This window comes from Vigna umbellata, chromosome 5 (genome assembly GCF_029865625.1).
Source record: "Vigna umbellata cultivar VRB3 chromosome 5, Vumbellata_1.0, whole genome shotgun sequence".
In the NCBI taxonomy this organism is placed as follows: Eukaryota; Viridiplantae; Streptophyta; class Magnoliopsida; order Fabales; family Fabaceae; genus Vigna; species Vigna umbellata.
This window is the reverse complement of record NC_142169.1, coordinates 17,511,410-17,532,533: the sequence shown is the minus strand read 5'-3', so window position 1 is coordinate 17,532,533 and position 21,124 is coordinate 17,511,410. Positions and strand designations below refer to the sequence as shown.

Sequence of the window (21,124 nt, the reverse complement as noted above, 5' to 3'; positions counted from 1 at the left end):
TAATGGTCATATTTGTCATACTTGAAACATTCCAATTCTGACTTAGCCCAACCTCCTTGGCCACTTTCTTGGCTACAACCACGTCCACCTCGTCCTTGACCTCCTAGTCATTTGCCTTCAGGACCTCGGCCTTGAGTGTCCCGAGTATCTTCCTTCACATTATGTTGTGCTTGAAGTGATTGATCAAGTGGCTATGGGCCTCAAGTGACTTAGCGAGTTATTCCACTAAGAGAAATGACAAGTCCTTCGACTCCTCGATGACAAACACGGTGTTCTCGAAATCATCTATCAATGATCTCAAGATATTTTACACGACCCTACTAGCTGATATTGGTTGTTCATTCCTGTCGAGTTGATTTGCCACTTTCTCTAACCGAATTATGTATTCGGTCACACATTCTTTGTCTTCCATCTTCAAATTTTCAAACTTCCCTCGAAGAGTTTGAAGCTAGACTTGCTTAACATGGTTGTCACATCTGTATGCAATTCCATAATCTTCCATGCTTCCTTCTAATATGTCACTTTTATTATCTTCTCAAAGTCATATTCGTCCATCGCATTGTATAAAAAGTATAAAGTCAATTTATCTTTCACTCGTGTCTTCTTAAACACGGTAATCTATGTCATTGTCTGGTTTTCATCTTCCACGAGTTCTTGGTACCCACTCTCCACTATATCTCATAAGTCTTGGGATCCCATCAAAGCCTTCATTTGTAAATACTAATTATCATAATTGGTCTTCTTCGACATTTGAGGCACAATTATACCATTGACAATTTTTGCGAGTCTCACTTTCTTTCAAGCACTCACTCTTTTACTCTCTTTTTTTTCACTCAGCATTCAGAGCATAAAGCTCTAATACCACTATTGGGTTTTTATTGAGGGAGGAAATTTACTACGAAGACACAACACAAGGGAGACCTAAGCCCAACCACATAAGAGATTGACACCAATCTCAACCCAAAACCTTAAGAAAATGGATTAATAGGTCTTTATCCTTATATGGTGTTTCACTTTCTCTTTTCTACCCAATTGGGACTTAGACTCACACTTAGATTCCTAACATAAGGGACCTCCAAAGGAGTAAGCTGAAGAGTATGAAATCAATATCTATGTTTCACACTTTTCCTTGGACTTTTCCTCCAAGCCTAAAACTAGAGTAAAGAGTTGATTGTTGAGTTCAACTAAACCAGTGATTTGGAGAGGAAAAGGTAGGATAACAACACTTTGAGATGAGGATGACATTGGAGTAATGAAAGGAAAAGATATGGAGGTTCATTGAGAAGAGGAAATTTAAAGGGATGCAAGAGAGGATGCACTAAGAGCAAGAAAGTAATATAACAAGAATAGGAAGCGTAAAAAAGCAAAAGGATAAACTAATACGATTTTAATAGGCTTTGAGAGCTTCAAAGGAACACTAAGCCAAGCCCATAAAAGATAATATAATATTATTTTTTGCAATAGCCTCTAAATGATAGTTACACTCAAACATAAGTGGTGACTATATGGGTTTATGAAATGAAAGATGATATTTTTGGTCAACCCATGCATAGGTGTGCATAGCAAGGAATGTAAAGGGTTAGTTGTTTCAAGATTTTTGACGATGATCAAGAGAATACTTTTTCATTAGAGTCATGAATCAACAATATTTTGAGGCCATTTTGTTGAGGATGTCAAAATTGATAGATCGAAGAAGATACCAAGATAAGCACATCGAAAAGAATGACGTAAGCACATAGAAAGATAAAAAGATCGAGAATAATATTAAAAAAGGGATGGTTACATAGGGAATTAGAGCAAAGAATCAAAATAAACTTAGCGTGAGAGTAAAAATCAAAGAAAGATCAAGAACTCATAAAATGCATTGAGAAAAGTGTTCACCATTAACACAATGTAGACATAATTATATAATTTTTTTTTATTTTGACTTAACTGCTAAAGAAAAGGAGAAAAATATAAATAAGTTTTTCATATAAAAAAATAAATGATAAATTGTATTTACAACACAAATACTATAAGAATATTACAAACATAATAATTATATATAACTATGAAGTTTATTATTTGTTTCTGTTTTATTATTCATAATTTATTTTTTTGTTTTTTTCACTTTACATTTCTAGTTTTTCAATCATCTTCGTTTTCACTATTTTTGTTCGTTACATTTCATCTCATTTTTATTTAAAACACAAAAATATAATTATTGGAAAAAGAAAATGTATGAATTTTTAATTGATATTCACGTGAAAAAAAAATCAATGAAAAATGTAAACCGTTTACATACCAAAATATGTAACCAATAGACATTAGTTTGACTAAGTAAAAAATTATAAATAATAAAAGCAAAAATCTTGCCAAATATGAACCCTTTTTTTTTATAATTCCACAGTCAACATATTTATTCCACACTTTTTTTTTATTTACAATAAATATTTGGATGTGACTTTGCTTGGAAGGTAAAGGGACTAGAAAAAAAAGGAGGGGGAGGAACTAGAGTTGAATTTCCGCTATAATTAATTCGTTATGATACATCTGTGAGTGCCGGGCCAATCATGGGACCTTAAATTTAATCACTTGCGCTGAATTACATTCATTACTTGTTATAAGAAAATAATAAATTGAATCAAAAGAAAATATCTGACGACAATATTTATTATATTAATTAAAAAATCTGTTATAAAATGAATTATAAGATACTAGATGATTCTTGGAAATCTTCTAAGTAAAGGTGAAAACCTATCTTTAAGGTCAATGAAGCAAATAATGAATGTCATAATAATATTATAGATTAGCTGGAACATAATTTGGATTTTCTACCTACTTTTTGTGCTGTTTTTCTAAAATATATAGATTTTAACATATTGGAATTTTTTTAAAGATATTTTAAAATATCAAAATTACTATATTTTAAAACAACATCAAATAAACAAAAAAAAGAAACCCATGACAGAAATTTACATTTTAGTTTTCGTATCACAGGTGCCAACTGGGAAAGGAGATATCTGCATATTACATTCTTTACTATATCATACTTTTTCCTCAATTATTGAAATTACCATAAGAGATTACTCAAGCTGATATTTTGCCCTTTAACAAATTTTCCTATTGACCATCATAACATTTTGTGAAGTCTATATTCTCTGTTGGGATTTTGGTGTTACACAACCGAAAAACAGCATAGAAAAACCCTTTTTGTGCAATCTCGAATTATGATCACAGCCGGAGGTGCATTCTGGGTTGCTGCTGTTGCATCATGGCCATATGATGTGAAGAACAGGTTACAGGTAAATGGTAGGGAGAATGATTGTGAACAGTTTAATGGTGTTGCATCATAGTTTTCTTTTTAACTTTAAGAAATTTAACAAAGTAAAAATTATCTCTACATGTATGAATCTCACCATTGAAATACTTATCAACATATATGAGCTCTTCCTCCCTCCCACAACTTCTTTTCAACGAACATTTATTTAGTTTAGAAGACAAACAATGCTGACCATCATGGATCCTGTAACATATTAAAACACAAATTAGACGGATCCATTTGGCTATGTATGTGAACTTCTCTTGAAAGCTTCATAGAAGGCATCTTGTGCGACAGTAAGTGAGAACAAAGTCACAAACTATGTACTTGTTTGGTTGATATCAATCTGCACCCTCCTTGAGCTCAGAGTTGAGGTTGTGAGCTCGTGGATGAATGATCTATAACTAGTTCTGAGGAATCCAAATCCTCGTATTGCTTTTGTACAAGTTTTTTTATGTCATCTATATTAGTGAGTTTGCTCTTGTGCAGCAATTCTGCAACATCATGATTAGCTTCCAATGTGCTCCCTGAAGTGTAAATCTCATCCAACTCAACAGCAGGATTATAGATTTCAACCATGCATGCATAATGTTCCAAGATAGGTGTTATACCATAATGATCAGTCATAAGGTTGAAATACTTCTGAGCTAGTTCCAGGTCATTCAAATAAACACAAGCACTCAGAACACCCACGAAAGTGATAGCATCCGGAACCTCGTTTGCCTTCACCATTTCTTCAAAAAGTGATAGGGCTTCACTCCTAAACCCGTGCACACCCAAGCTAGTGATCATTGTATTCCAAGTGGCCAAGGTTCTCACCTGCATCACATCAAACACTTTTCTTGCCTCATCCAAACTGCCACACTTGCTATACATATCTATAAGCGCGGTACCCAAGAAAGCCCCGATCTCAAAATCATTCTTTAGAACAAAATCATGAATCCTTCTACCCAACCTAAGGCTACCCATCTCAGTACAAGCTCTGACCAAGCTCACCACAGTGTACTCATTTGGCTTCACATTATCAACCAACATTCGTTCAAACAGATTAAACGCTTTAACGGGTTGCGCGTGTTTCACATACCCATCAATCATTGCAGTCCATGACACAACATTCTTGGAAGGCATTTTCTCAAACAGTTTCCTGGCAGTGTCCAGCCTCCCACAAGCAACAAACCCAGCAATCACAGTGGTCCACGCGAACACGTTGCGCACACGCATTTTATCAAACACCTTCCATCCATCATCGACATCCTTACACTTGAAGTATAGATTCATCAAGTTGGTCTGCACATAAAGGTCACTCCAAAACCCCATTTTGATGGCAAGAGCATGAGTCACTCTTCCCAAATCAAGGGCATTAGAGGCCACGCAAGCACTGATCACAAAAGGGTATGTAAACTTGTCAGGTGCAAAGCCCTGGCACAGCATTGCCTTGAACAAAAGAAGCGCCATTTTAGGAGAACCGCTAATGGTATAAGCTCTAATCATGACATTCCAGGTGAAGGTATCTGGGGCATTGAGTTGATCAAATACCAAAGTGGCATAGTTCAATTTGCCATAAGAGGAAGAGAACTGAATCAGCTTCCTCATAAGCAATTGGTCATAGATGAGACCAAAACGGATTATTCTGCCATGCACTTGCTTAAGCTGCTTGAAATTGCTACATTTTTGAAGAATCACATGTGCTTCCTCAGAACCAAACCTTGTTCTTGGGGTTCCCAAGTAGGGAACATTAATTTCTGGGCTACAACATGCCACCTTCATAGCATGCCCAATTCCAATCTGTTCAAGCTAACTACCCCGAGGTTAATGCCAATAGGGATAACCTGAGAACGCCAAAAACAAAACCCATAACCAAAGGAATCTAAGGATAATGCTGGTAAATGCTCAACCGCACCAGTGGGAGATTGGTGTTCTATTTGGATAAGGGTGCGTTTATCACTCTTATTGAAGAAAAACGATCACGAATGGAGACAGATATTTGAACACGGTTTCAATCTCAACCATACATATAATAAAATATTAATTAACTATAAATTTGGTATGCAAAATCTAACATCTCCATATAGCATTCCACTGTCATAAAATTTGTCACACATTCAAAATTACAAAATAGTCAACTTAAAGAAAATTTATAAATAATTTATAATAAAAAATATATAAATCCTAATATTATACTCAATCAAAATTATAATATATTTTTCAAAAATAGATAAAACTAAAATACAACATCCTACTTTGTGTCTCAACTCCATCTCTTCCTAACACCCGCTCACTAAAAGCATTCTTTAAGCTTACACCATTAAGGTTATCATTGCAAAAGAAAATAAACAAACCAGACAAATAAGCACAAAGAAGAAAGGATAAGCTAATGTACCAAAAGAACATTTATACATTTTAGTTTAAAACATACATAATAGTTACATCTTCAATTTAAACAAGAAATCAAACAGATTTATAACACTTAGACTTGATCATTCGGATATGTGTAGTGATGTCATACGTTTTTGCATTTGTAGTGGTGAAACAACTGACCTCCCCAAACTATCACACAAGGCTAGTTCATCTATCACCTATGGTTAAAGAACACTAAACTATAAACTAGGACCTCATGTTACTCCTCACCACATAACTCATCATTCTCTACTTGAGATTGGATAGTTGTTGGAGTGTCAAGATAACTTACAAGATTAAGTCCCTACATCAATACATCACACTACTAAACACTAGCATAGAAGCTACCACATAACTATTGAATTACCAACATGAACTCTCACCACGAGGTCCATGAAATCACACCAAGCATCGATATTATATCATCACATTCATCAACCATAAACATACAAATAATTATGTTCACAAACCATAAACATTCATTTATTCAAATCAATTAAGTATAACAGATTTATAAACTAACTCAACCAAATAAGGAATCCAAAGCAAAGAAAACATATAAGAACTTAGAAACAAAGCGCCAAATCAAATATTTTTTAAAAATAATTAATTATTTAACCTGATAATCGATTATTCTAGAGAGTTTTAAAGAAAAGATGAATTTTTTATTGAAATAATCGATTATCAATTTCTAAGACGGTTTAAAAAATGAAGAGAAATTTCTACACTATATCAAATTATATATGGATTCAATCAAATTCTATATCATTATTGTTATCAGTTTTCAAAACTTATGATTAAAATTGAAATTTAATCTACTAAAGTTTATGTTGACTTAAAAATTTTATATTTCGCTTATATAAATTAATATTGGCATGAGATATAAGTATATTAAAACAAAAAAGCTTCATCATTGCAATTTTAGCATATTAAAATTCACTCTTTTTCAAGTAAAGCTACCGTTAAGACAATATCGTTTAGATATCTTTATTTTGAAGTTTAATAAAATTACCTATTAAAATAAGTGTTTACAAAAAAGACTCTCTAAGATAATTTGTTAAATGTTATATGACTAAATAGTATCCTAAACGCTATATTAAACAGACTATCCTAAATGAGATTAATATTGATTTACAGTATGTAAACATAGAAGATCATCCTTAGATGTAGAGTCTAATGACTCATTGTTAGGAAGACAAATCATATTGTATTTCATTGTCCCCGTTAAGCAATTGAGCCCATCAGTTGGTCAACTAGCCTTGTCTTGGCCTAAATCGTGTCAAATTATGTCAACTCAACAAATGATACATCTTGCATTTAATGTGATATATGATGTTTCCCTTCCCCTAACCGTTTTCTCTTCCTAAGACGTTTTCTCACACTTAAATTGTTACTTTTCGACTCAAACCTCACTTGTTCTCAGAAACTTTCTTCTTACTATCTCTCTTTACAAGAAACCTCCTTCACCTTTTTCCCAACCTAATCTTCATCTTTACCCAAAACCTATCCGTGCAACCATGTCAAACAAAGAATAGATTGCCATCACCCTAGAGGAAGTTCATTCCTCTGCCAAAAGAGCTCATGTAATCCTTGCCTATATCGATAAATCTATTAAGCTTTTTCTAGAACACTGGGTGGACTTGAAGGAGCCTTAGGCCTACGGATGTTCACAAATGTGGTATGTCGAAGTAATTTGAGTGTGACACTCCGGTTCTACCAAAACCTATAAGGTAGTTCTAGACAATTGTTGTTCTTCACAATGGCAACAATCATATCTCCAAGGTCATTGGAAATGAGGTAACTGTCAACATTACCACTATTGCATCTGCCATTAAGTGCGACCGATACAAAAACTGCTTCTACAAAGGATGAGACGGTCTTTATGCCCATGATGGTTCTGTTGATTGTGTCTTGTATAGAATAAACTTCTAAAAGAACCTACTTGGAAAAGAGATTGTCTACCGGTTGCTAACTTCATATGCTAAGGTTCTACAACATGTTTTTTCAAAGACTTTTTTGCATAAAAACAACTATAGAGACCATGTTATGGTGCTAGGGAGGTTCACCATTTATACTTTGATGACTGGTATTCCCTTCAACATGCCTCACATGATCTTTATCAATCCGATTCGTTATATAAAAAACTTGGATAAAGATGATTATAGTTGTTACTATGTCTTTCTCATTCAACGAGTTACTACGAATCATGGGATTCTAGAATATTTGTTTTTTGAAGTTTCTTTGCCTATTCGAAACAACATTGCATTGAGTGGTGCTTACAAAGGTTCATGTTTTAGGATCGCCAACATTTGACAGATGCATCTGGATGTCGATATGGAAAGATTCTCTACTACTCCTCAATTAGACATTAAGTGTTTGGCCAAGGATAAACCCAATAAGTTGGCTCCACCACACATGAATGAAAATATGAAGAATCCCTCATAATCAAAAGCTTTTAGTCTAAAATGAAAATAATTGCCTATGAGCCTCTTACTTAACAAAGGAAGAGGAATCATGAAGGCAAAATGCTTATTGTTAAGGTTGGAGCCTCTACTGCTCAACTAATTTCATCAACTACCTTACAAGGTGCTTCTGCTACTATTGAGCCTAAACAAACAGAAGTTCCCACCAAACGCTCCTGATCAATAATGATGAAGAAGAAGGCAAAGAAAGTCAGGGCTGCTCCAACCACTACTATTGGATGACCTAAAGAGTCTATTGGCTCTCATGATGGAATCATTTTTAAATGATTGAAAAAGTCCACAAAACCTGTTACTGTTGATTCTATAACTAAGAAGTAAAATGTGGCTATTAAACTCTATACAAGAACTACGTCTAAAGGTATTGCATCTACTGATTCACCTGCTCAGGAAGCTATTCCTTTAAGCTCAAATGATGATGAAATGACGCTTAACCAACCATCCTACTCACCACTTCACCAAACCTCACCATCTTTACCACATTCACCTTTCAAAATACCATCCCCTACACCATACAAACAACCATCACCACCCATGAACCAACTCCCTCTAAGCTCATTCTAAATATCCATTCCTTCTGTTCTTCACAACACTAACCAACACCCTTCAAACACATCACATGGCCATTACTTGATCTTCCACGCAACTCGCTTCCTTACTACTAAACCCCTCTGATCACCATCTTTCACTTCCTACATTTCCAACTGTTCAACGCCATCTTGAGACACATATTTGCATCACCACCAAATACATGCCAAATCTCAATTTCTAGGTATCCCAAGCATTTCTTAACTTATAACGCCATTATTGCTTTTTCACCACCCACCTAGACTCAAGAAGTTTATCCCAACTTGGTCATTGTTCGACCCAACAATGAATTGCATGTTGGGTTGATAAGTGTTATGGAAGATATGATCTTGAACGACCCAACTCCTGTCTCCTTCTCACTTGTGCAAAAAGACATGGACACAGACGTTGATGAGCTAAATGTTACTCTCCAACAATCTCTAGAGGATGCCTGGCGTTTATCGACAACCGATTGTTATCAACCAAGACGCGTCTCACTCTATCCCCTTGTGTCCATGATGCTCCCAATACTAGTAGATCATCCTGATCTCTCTTTGTCTTTAGAGTTCTACATGATCATGTCCTTGATGTTGCTTCACCACATTCATTGTGGTTCTAACTGGATGCTTGATTGACTCATTGTGCTTGATCGAATTGTATCGCATCTACCTCTAATAGATCTACGACCAATGAAAAGAACCATGATTCAAAGGCTAAAAGGCACTCGTCTGGCTCCTACACACCCTGTCCTGACTAATCCTATAAAAGAGTGGGCTTCTAGAATCCAACCATCTTACTCTGAGTCCGATGCATTTTTGTTTTGGCAACAATGAATTTTCAAGCACACAAATGTGTCCATGAACTTTCACGCCAATTCCATCATGTTTTCCCTCAATGAGTTTTGGTTATGGAGAACTACCACCTTGCTCATGCATTTTGGAATGGTGCCCCATTTATTACTTTAACAACTCTCATGCCACTTTTGTAGTGGATTCAAATGCTTTTGGTCACAAACTCCTTGATATGATTCCAATCAAAGTTCCCCTTAGAACAATGATCTCTCTTCAACCACCTTAGTACCTAGAAGCTCTAATTCCATAACTTCAACATCTCCTAAGTATTTCATCTGTCTTAACTACAATTGAAGAAGTTGTTAATCGTGACAGTAGTACTTATCCAACATTACCAACTATTATTAATAACCCTCTTTAAAGGATGTAATCGTGTCTATGGATGCCTTGCTGGGTCCATTTGATAACCAAGCTCCTACCACCATACCTAAAACAAACATCGCTATACAAGTAATCCCTCAACCAACTCCACCAACAAATGTACCCCTACCTGTTAACCTCTTGCCCTATACGCCACCCCATCACCTCCTCATCCATCCTTGATCAAGTTAATTCTCTTTTAGTTGAAAACAATGCACGTTAAAAGAAAAAGCTTATTGCAATGTTAGAGGCCAATGAGAGAAGACAAGAAGAGAAGCCGGGTATAATTATAAACACATTTAATTCCTTAGTTAGTCAGATTCTAACTCCAAAACCTTCTACCTTACCGCCACCATTACCATTGTCGGATAACTCCACCAATCCATCACTACTCGGGTCATCATGTGATTTCAAATTCTTATTGATGTTTATCAAATAAGAGGGAGAAATTATGTTGAACATTTTTAACATTCTACATGAATTTGATGCTTTGAACATTTTATATCAACACTTCACATGCTCTAGAATATTTACACTAATTTAATGTTGATCATTTGCTCTAAATATTTTACATTAAATTTCATGCTTTGAACAATCACTCCGTCTGAATTTTTTTGATCTAGTAATAATTCTTTATCTCTTGATTTGATAAATTTCTTTTCTCTACTCTGATAAGTTAGCCACTCTGAAAAATATTTACCTTGCAGTTTTTATAATTATTGTTCTAAACAATATTTACCTTACATTTTTGTTAATTGTTTCTCTGAACAATGATTTGTGACTCACGGGAAGTTATTTATCATACAAACTTAGATTGATTATCTATTATATGTCTATGATATTCTATATGCGTAAACGACTAACATGATAAAACTTTCCTAATCAAATTTATTTAACCTTATTTCATGCTATACTTTGCATAATAATTGTTAAATGTCATAAAGGAGGAGATTGTTAAGACAAAATTATTTGAGAACCCTTTATTTTGAAGTTTAACAAATTTGTCTACCAAAATAAGTGTTTATTAAAAAGATTGTCTAGGATAACTCGTTATACATTATATGACTAAACACTTTCACTAGTACAAATTTGGCTTATTAACTCGCGTAATATGCAATGATTTTCAAGAAACCGAAGCATATAATAATGCGGTGGCCTTTTTGAAATTTTTGCGAACCTATAAGCCTCAGTTGTAAAATAACTGAAGCATATACTATTTTTGGAATCAGTTAATCAAGAACCGAGGCCAAAAGGTGCGCCAAAATTTTCAAATTTTTTTAATAATCTCGTTATTTTTTATTTTTTTTTCTGAACATGACATATGGCTTTGGTTATTTAAACAATTGTTATCGTATAATACTTTGGACATCGGTTAATCAAGAACTGAGGCCAAAATATGCACTAAATTTTTCAAATTTTTTCAAAATTCTCACTATTTTTAATTTATTTTTTCTAAACAGGACATATGACTTCTGTTATTTGAACAATCACTTTCGTATACTACTTTTGACATTGGTTAATTAAGAATTGAGGTCAAAAGGTGCGCCAAAATTTTTAAAATTTTTATAAAATCTCGCTATTTTTAATTTGCTTTTCTAAATAGGACATATGGCTTCAATTATTTGTTGTCATATCTACTTTCTACAACAATTCCCTAAACAACCAAGACAAAAGAGTTGGTTTTTTTGTGTTTTGGAAAGGACATATGGCCTCATTATTTAAATAACTGCTATCATATCTACTTTTCGCAGTGGTTCCATGCACAACTGAAACAAAAACATTGATCAAAATTTCAAAATTACCACTTTTTTTTGGAAGGACATACAACTCAGTTATTTTAACAACAGCTGCCACTTCATGTTTTTCTTCTTCATTCCTATGGTACTAGTGTTGTCGTTGCTCAACTCACTTCATTTTTGTCATCATTGCTCAATCACCGTCATTACTTCACACCTCGTTATTGTTGTCGACCTACGTTTGTTTCTATTGTTATGGTGTTGTTATGGTGAGCGTGATTGTTGGTGTTTTTTTTTTGTATTTTTGTGTTTGCGTTCTTTCATCATATTAATATGTTTTCGATATTTGTGTCTAGGTACTGTAGCATTATGGTGAGATTGTTAATATTTTTTTCAAAATGTGGTATCCATCCTTCTTCATTATAGTTTGTCTTTCATATTCCAAAGTTATTGTTATCTTAAAATTTTATTTTATTTAAGCTTATAATTTTCTAATATGTTGTTATCTTTTTTTGTAAGTTGTATTTGTGATTAATTTATATGTCTATTAATTATATATATATATATATATATATATATATATATATATAATTCCATCTCGAGATCATTACAGTCTTTTAATATTTTATTTCAAAAATCCATGTTGATAAAGTTTTAATAAAGAAAAAAAAAAGGTTTCATTATTTAATCTACCACTAATGTAAGCTTTTATTCACACTTTCTAACTCTTGTGCTAACAACTTCATCCGTGATTTATTTTTTCTTTCACTTTTAAATTTTATTGATGCTAGTAGATCATTAAGAAATTTTTTTCTCACACATGAATATTTTAGTGTTTAAGTACAATTTTGTTTTACCAAGAGACTGAATTCTTACAATGTTTCTTTTTTAAAATTTTGTAAGTTATTTGCAGCTAGAATTCTTAATTTTGATAAACAAATTCTTAACAACATTTTTTTCTAGTTTTATAAATTTATATATTTATTTATAACAAATTACTTTATTCAAATTTTATAATTTTTGATAAAATCATGTTGATATAAATTTTAAAAATATATTTAATATAATATTGATAAATTAATTAGAAATAAAAAGTGTGAGGAGTGATTATAATAAATAAGATAATTTAAATGTATTGTAATTATGATAATAGAAAAATTATCATAATAAATTATTATAATTATGATTGTTTTTTATAAAATTAATTTTAATATATTTTTATTTATTTGGTTAAATAATTTATGTAATAAATTTTTGTGTGTAATAAGTTAAAATAATAAAATTAAATAATAATATGATTGTAGGTAAAAATATTGATTTTTTTAAGAGGCATTGTTCCCACCAATAATTACACATATAACAATATCCAGGGAATCAAATTCTGAGTTTTTTTTTTATTATTTAAAATCTTTCTAAAAAGTGAAGAAGAAATAAAAACAAATATCATATATATATATATATATATATATATATATATATATATATATATATATATATATATATATATATATATATATATACATATAAAAGGAAATAATGTTTATATTTATGATTGAATTTTGTAAGGTAATATATTTTAATTGTATTTTTATTTAGGTAAAGTACATGATTTGATGAGTTAAAAAAATGAAACAAATTTATATGAAAGAGGTTATTTTAAAAATAATTTTTTATTGAAATAAATTGAGTTAAAATAATAAAAAAAGTAAGAATTATTTTATTTGTAATTTTGTTTGTAATAGTCATCCTTCACTCTTCTCCAGTTAAATAAATTTTGTTAAAAAAGATTCCAAAAAATAGGATGTATTTTTCTAATTTTTGACTTTAATTTAAATATCTAATAACTTAAACAAATAATTATCTAATTTGACTTTGAATTTTAATTTTAATTTTTTAAATCTATACCTTTTGTGTTTTAAATTTTTTATAAAATTCTATAAAGACTTTTTATATTTTGCTATATTTTAAATTTATATATTTTTCTAAATAAAACCTTTTAAGAAAAAAATCTATACTTTTTTATTATTTTCTTTAAATAATTATTTTATAAATAAACCTAAATTTTTTACATTATGTTACTAATTTTTAACTTTACGTTAACAAAATTTTCAAATATTTCCATCTACAATCATATTATTATTTAATTCCTAACTTATTACACACAAAAATTACTTACATAAATTATTTTAACTAAATAAATATACATTTCTCAAAATTAATTTAAAAAAAACCATAATTACAATATTTTATTGTGATAATTTTACTATTACCATAATTACAATATATTGAAATTATCTTATTTATTATAATTAATCTTCAAACTTTTTATTTTCTATTAATTGATAAATATTAAATTAAATATATTTTTTAAAATTATATTCACATGAATTTATAAAAAAGTTCAAATTTTCAATAAAGTAATTTATTATAAATAAATGTACAAATCTATAAAAATAGAAAAAAATGTTAAGAATTTGTTCCTAAAGAAATGAATTTCAATAACAAACATGTTTATAATCAATTAACCTATGGAAACTACCATCCAAAACTAGTTGTATGTTATAAATCATATAACTAGCATTCATCCATTTACCAGTTAAAGGTTTCAAAATTAAGACATAAGGTTTAATCATGAGTGTGCTTCTCTTCGCTAACTCAAGATTTTTTCTCTCTCTTAATGTATTGTTATTTTTCATCAGGTCGTTCAGGTTCGAATTCCATAACCCTTTTCTGGAATTCAATAAAAGGGGATTGGACAGGAATATTGGAAAAAGAGATTAAAAAAAGTTAATACAAACGAATATAAATGTTTTTTCCTCTTAGTGTCACGGGTCTCACACATACTATAGAATTAAACTATGAAAATGCAAACAACACAATTTTTAAGAGTTTTTTTTTTTAAAACACTTCTTGATTGAGGAAAATTGATTAAAAATTGTAAAATCAAGGAGAAACATTAAATTTTATACATTTTAATTAATGAAGAAAGAGAGTACTTAAAAAACATAAAGTATTAAAGAATGATATTGCTCTTTTTTAAAATTATTTATTTAATTCTTAAATGGTGAAAAGTTACCAATTCAGTTTTTCAGAAAATAGTCTAATTAAAGTGGTCTTTAATAACATAATTTAATGAAAAAATTGGTTCTTATCATATTTTAATAATCAAACAATCTTATCAAAATTTAAGAATGCTGTGTGATGTAGAACTTCTTACATATTTAAGGATTAAAATAATTACATTATATTTTAAAAAGAATTTAAATTTACCTTATCTTTACACCGAATCATTGACCAATTGTTTTTTCTCTGAAATATTTTACCCAATAAATAAACGAGTATATTTAAGGATTAAAATAATTACAATAAATTTTGAAAAGAATTTAAATGAGAAGTAACTTATCTTTACACCGAATCATCGACCAATCGTTTTTTCCTTAAAATATTTTACCCAATTAAAAAACGATTATTTTTAAGGATTAAAATAATTACATTAAATTTTAAAAAGAATTTAAATGAGAAGTAACTTATCTTCACACCGAATCATTGACCAATTGTTTTTTCCATAAACTATTTTACCCAATAAATAAACGATTTGTTACATTTAGCTTATCCAATAAAGATAGAATAATACAATGTAATATAATATATATATATGTACCAACACAACATAAAACACCTATCTGCTCCTTTCCTTGTTTCCATCCGCACTCACGTTCTTTGTTGATTCACTCATCCACTGTGTGCCTTGCGATTGCGACAATGGGCGCCAGCAGCGACCCGACCCAAGACGGGTCAGACGAGCAGCAAAAGCGGTCTGAGATCTATACCTACGAGGCGCCGTGGCACATCTACGCTATGAACTGGAGTGTCCGCCGTGACAAGAAGTATCGCCTTGCCATCGCCTCCCTCCTCGAACAGTACTCTAACCGCGTCGAGATTGTTCAGCTCGACGATTCCAACGGTGAGATCCGCTCCGACCCGACCCTCTCCTTCGAACACCCCTACCCTCCAACCAAGGCCATCTTCATCCCCGACAAGGACTGCCAACGCCCCGACCTCCTCGCCACCTCCTCCGACTTTCTCCGCGTCTGGCGTATCGCCGACACGGACGCAGAATCCTCCCCTCGCGCAGTCGAACTGAAGTCCCTCCTTAATGGAAACAAAAACAGCGAGTACTGTGGGCCCCTCACCTCCTTCGACTGGAACGAGGCCGAGCCGCGCCGCATAGGTACTTCCAGCATCGACACCACCTGCACCATCTGGGACATCGAGAAGGAAACTGTCGACACACAGTTAATAGCGCATGACAAAGAGGTTTACGACATAGCGTGGGGCGGCGTTGGCGTGTTCGCTTCCGTCTCTGCCGATGGCTCCGTTAGGGTTTTTGATCTCCGTGACAAAGAGCACTCCACAATAATCTACGAGAGCTCTGAACCGGACACTCCTCTGGTTCGGCTGGGGTGGAACAAGCAGGACCCGAGGTACATGGCCACTATTATCATGGACAGCGCCAAGGTGGTGGTGCTGGATATTCGCTTCCCCACACTGCCTGTGGTGGAGCTGCAGCGGCACCAGGCCAGCGTCAACGCCATTGCATGGGCCCCGCATAGCTCCTGCCATATATGCACTGCAGGGGACGACTCTCAGGCGCTGATTTGGGATTTGTCATCCATGGGTCAACCCGTGGAGGGTGGGCTTGATCCAATTCTTGCGTACACTGCTGGGGCGGAGATTGAGCAGCTTCAGTGGTCGTCTTCGCAGCCTGATTGGGTCGCCATTGCTTTCTCTACTAAACTTCAGATTCTTAGGGTTTGATTATTATTATTCCTGTTTTATCCTCTTTTTCTTTGTTTCCTCCATGTGCAAACCGGACTTTGGGATAATTTAGACTTGAAATCACATCTCTATCTCTGTTCCGTTTATTGTTGAAACCGATGATGATGATATGTGAGTTTTAAACGGAAGTAGTTTTATTTGGTGTTTAGTGTGAAATTCAAAGTTTTGCTTAGTGTATTTCTGCCACGGTAGTCTATGAAAAGATCAATTTTGGCGTCACCGGCATTGTTTTAAGTTTTATTGTTTTAAGTTTTCTGGGGCAGCATTGTCCATAAGTTTCTGAAATTTAGTAGCCTCATTGCAACTGTTGACATTGCTGGAAACTGTAGACAAATTTGACTTATGAGGGTTGAAAACCTTGATATTATTTGGCACATTCTTGTTTACTAGTTTAGTAGGAAATGATCCAGTATGTAAATGTTTTGTTTGGTGAATCTTTAGCTCAATTAAATTCTATTATATGTGCCATAGAGGTTGTGTTATGTGTTTGACACTGACTATTTGTTGTTTGGGTTTTGTGCCATTTTCTTGAACTGTAACATAATGTTCATGGTTGAGGAGGAAAAATGTGGTTCTTGACTGTGTTTTTTTGCTGTTGGTGTTTGTTTCTTTGGATGATGGGTGCATTTCTGTTTTTCTAGATGCTATGGTTTCTTTATTGTTTAATCTTCCTGGTGTGTCCTAATTAAGGCAAAGCTGATCCAAGAGGGTACAGAGTGGTCTCTGCCGGACCAATTCCCTTTCTTTTCTTTTATCTTTACACTGTGCAATGTTTGTTTCATTTCAACTGACTATGGTTCTGCTTTAAGATTTTTAGCTTTCCTTTTTGTACTCTAGACTTAAGGTCATTGAAGGGGAAGAGTTTAGTGGTTGAAGGTGAAGTTAAAGGGTTTAGACTTTAGAAAAGCATTCTGCACACAATGTTGTTGACCGGAGTTTTGGTTTTCTGTTATTATTATAAAAAAATGAAAGCATCTGAACTGATGAACTTTTTTCCTTTACATATATGAAAAATATCCAATTCCTCCTTCAGTTGACTCCAAGTAAACTGTTATTGTTGACAACTACTGATACAAGAGACGGATGATGGATTTGGATTCTGTTAGCTGTAAAATCTATTGGATTTGCACTCAAGCAGTCATTACAGGAAAATTTCTTTAGAAATGTCTTTTTAAAATTTTAGAAATTATTGTTATATATTGTAATTGTGTGCATGCATGTGCACAATTTGATTGTTGTAAATGTTAAATAACTCACCTGATGGGCTTTGTGCTTGAAATCATGTTTTTCCAGATCTTTTAAGAATTTTGTCCAAGATGGTTAAACCTTGTAAATTCCCTTTAGTTGGCACAATAGGACTGGATCTTGAGGGCTGTTGGATTTTCAATTTCAAACTTCGTGCTTAACTGGATAATAAGTTAATTTGAGCAGCATTGTATGTGTAGAGGGTATTTGGAAAGTATCTTTAAGAAATGAAAATAAAATAATCTTTAATATATCCTATAACCTAATAGGTAATGTTCCGTGAATAAACCACGATTTATTCTGGTTAAAGAATTTTTAAGAAATAATCCTTTGGTAACTCCCCAACAAGAACTGCAAGCCTTAATTGCAACATCAAAGCCAAAGGTATATGAATTGATGGATTTTTGACGTAGCCAGCATATGAATTGATGGATTTTTGACGGAGCCAGCATTTATTCTTAGTTTAATGGTACTGACTTCTGTTGGTTCGGAAGAGGTGGATAACCAGAAAATATATTGAATGACTTGATAAAATACCAATTGTTCTTTATTTGTATTATCTGTTATAACGGGCAAATTTTAGGATCCATTGGTACTCTCTATCTGAATCATTTCAATGGGAGTGAACTTATTAATGGCCACCAAATTGGAGAGATGATTTAGACTAGTTTGATTAGTGTAGTTAATCACCTGTTACTCTGCACAAACTTGCTCCTATTCTGCACACACTTGCTCCAATGCAAAGTTTTTGAATGATATCTACTAGTTTATGATGACATGGATAGATGATTGATCATCTCTCGTCTTGTCTTGGTAGATTGATTGAGGGGGTGTAAACTTCTGACATCATGATCGGTGGCGTTGTGAAGCCTTTAGATTATTTTAGTTTCAATTAACAAATAAATCTTGAAAAACAGCAAGATGAGTCAAATTTACTGAAGAATTATAGGGATATGTAGCTCTTCATGGATGTAAATAATAATGCTATCACTTTTGTAGGTATCTTGCATTTATATGAAAAACTTGAAACAAGGTCAGCAGTATTTCCATCTTATGAAGGTTATAGTAGATCACTTTAAGTGACAGGATGAAGTATCTAGTGAAAATGTTGTATATAAAAAGTTGTAAAAATAACCTCGAGCTTAAATCTTCATCTGAAAGTGATACTTCACAATTAAAAGAAATTTAAATACATAAAATATAAATAATTTAATTTCAAATTGTTTAATTTTTTTATTATAAAATAATTTAAAATTTCTCTAAGAACATGAATTACTATTTTAAAGTTCTCCGTTCAAATACACTAGTTAGTTTTAATAAAAAGAAAATAACAATGAATATTAGTGGTTATTGTATAATAGGAATTTTGAACACTCCAAACTAAGGGTAAAATTATTTTGGGTATAAACAATTTTCCATTTATTCCCATATTCTATACCATCATAACTAATAATACTTGAATAACATTCAATTTTTTTTATTAACTATTAGTGGATACATATATGTGTTATATTCACTTTTTCTATGTATATTTTTTTGTGATGAAAAAAATAAAATTATTTTTATTCTTATTGCTATAATTATAAAATTAAATATAAATAAATTTTGTAAGTAATCTTTTAATTAAAAAAATATTAAATTTAAAAAAATGGCCAAATTAAAAAAGTTGACTAAATTTAAATAAACTGTTACTTAGAAGATAATATTGATAAAATAATTAATTTAATTTAAAAAACATAAAAAAAAATTAAATAAAAAGATAGTTATATATATATGGGATTTGCTAACGCGTACGCCTGTTTTTCAGTTGGTACATTTTAGCAATGTGTACCGGATTTTAGTAGACAAAAATACCCTTATATATTATGGATTTCAAGTTTTAAGGTTAAGGGTATTTTAATAATTTTCATTCTCAAAACTTAAAAAAAAGAAAAAAAGAAACCCCCAAACCCTTACTTACCTCTCTCATTCTCTCAATCCTTTCTCTTTTATCTCTCTCACTCCAACCTTTTCTCTGTCATCCCTACTGTAGTCCCAATTGAAAAAAATCAGAAACACATGCCTTTAAAAAATTTTCCTTTGCAAAGAGTTGAGTCATTGACATATTCACCAAGGCAAAGGTTCATTCAAGATCTCTTCAATTTCACCATCTTCACTAACCTCTCTAATTTCATCATCTGTATTTGTTGAATCATCATCTCTAAAAAAATCCTCCAGGCCAATTACCAATTCTTTCGGATGTCATTATGCTTGTGAAAATTAGATAAAATTATATACGACAAAAATTATAAAATGAAAACTTATTATAAAGTCATTTTTTGTAAGAAATTGTTTAACAACTGAGTGTTTCTGATTTTTTTCCTGGCCAATTACCAATTCCTTTGATGTCATTATGCTTGTGAAAATTAGATAAAATTAGATAAGACAAAAATTATAAAATAAAAACTCATTATAAAATCATTTTTTGTAAGAAATTGTTTAACAACAAGTATTTCTGATTTTTTCCAGATCAATTACCAATTCCTTTATGCTTGTGAAAATTGGATAAAATTAGATAAGACAAAAATTATAAAATAAAAACTCATTATAAAATCATTTTTTGTAAGAAATTGTTTAACAGCGAGTATTTCTGATTTTTTCCAGGTCAATTACCAATTCAATTCCTTTATGCTTATGAAAATTGGATAAAATTAGATAAGACAAAAATTACAAGATGAAAACTCATTATAAAATCATTTTTCTGTCATCCCTACTGTAGTCCCAATTGAAAAAATCAAAAACACCCTACTGTAGCCCCAATTGAAAAAATCAGAAACACTTGCCGTTAAACAATCTTACAAAAAAATGATTTTATAATGAGTTTTGATCTTATAATTTTTGTCTTATCTAATTTTATCCAATTTTTACAAGCATAAAGGAATTGGTAATTGACCTGGAAAAAATCAGAAATACTTGTTGTTAAACAATTTCTTACAAAAAATGATTTTATAATGAGTTGACATCCGAAAGAATTGGTAATTGGCCTGGAGGGTTTTTTTAGAGATGATGATTCAACATATGCAGATGATGAAATTAGAGAAATTAGTGAAGATGGTGAAATTGAAGAGATCTTGAATAAACCTTTGCGTCAAGGTGAATATGTCAATGACTCAACTCTTTAGAAAGACAAATTGTTTAAAGACAAGTGTTTCTGATTTTTTCAATTAGGGCTACAGTAGGGATGACAGAGAAAAGGTTGGAGTGAGAGAGATGAAAGAGAAAGGATTGAGAGGAATAAGAGAGGTGAGTAAGGGTTTGGGGGGTTTCTTTTTTTTTTTTTAAGTTTTAAGAATGAAAATTATTAAAATA

General features: G+C 32.0%; 2 protein-coding genes across 2 annotated transcripts; one reads left to right on the top strand and one right to left on the bottom strand.

Moving 5' to 3' along the window:
• Positions 1-3,304: 3,304 nt before the first annotated feature.
• Positions 3,305-5,236, bottom strand: LOC124831518 (Tetratricopeptide repeat (TPR)-like superfamily protein). Its single transcript, XM_047305533.2, is given in 2 exon segments — positions 3,305-3,667; positions 3,670-5,236. Coding segments are annotated over 2 exon segments (1,446 nt in total). The 5' UTR covers positions 5,069-5,236; the 3' UTR covers positions 3,305-3,620.
• A 10,135-nt stretch (positions 5,237-15,371) lies between these two features.
• LOC124831519 (WD repeat-containing protein LWD1) lies at positions 15,372-16,750 on the top strand. The gene has a single exon (XM_047305534.2). The coding sequence runs from the start codon at positions 15,455-15,457 to the stop codon at positions 16,508-16,510; it is 1,056 nt and encodes a 351-aa protein (XP_047161490.1). The 5' UTR covers positions 15,372-15,454; the 3' UTR covers positions 16,511-16,750.
• The last annotated feature ends 4,374 nt before the right edge of the window (positions 16,751-21,124 follow it).

What these genes read in the sequence shown, in the direction of transcription:
- LOC124831519 (XM_047305534.2), top strand. Translation starts at nt 15,455, where the DNA reads ATGGGCGCCAGCAGCGACCCGACCCAAGACGGGTCAGACGAGCAGCAA.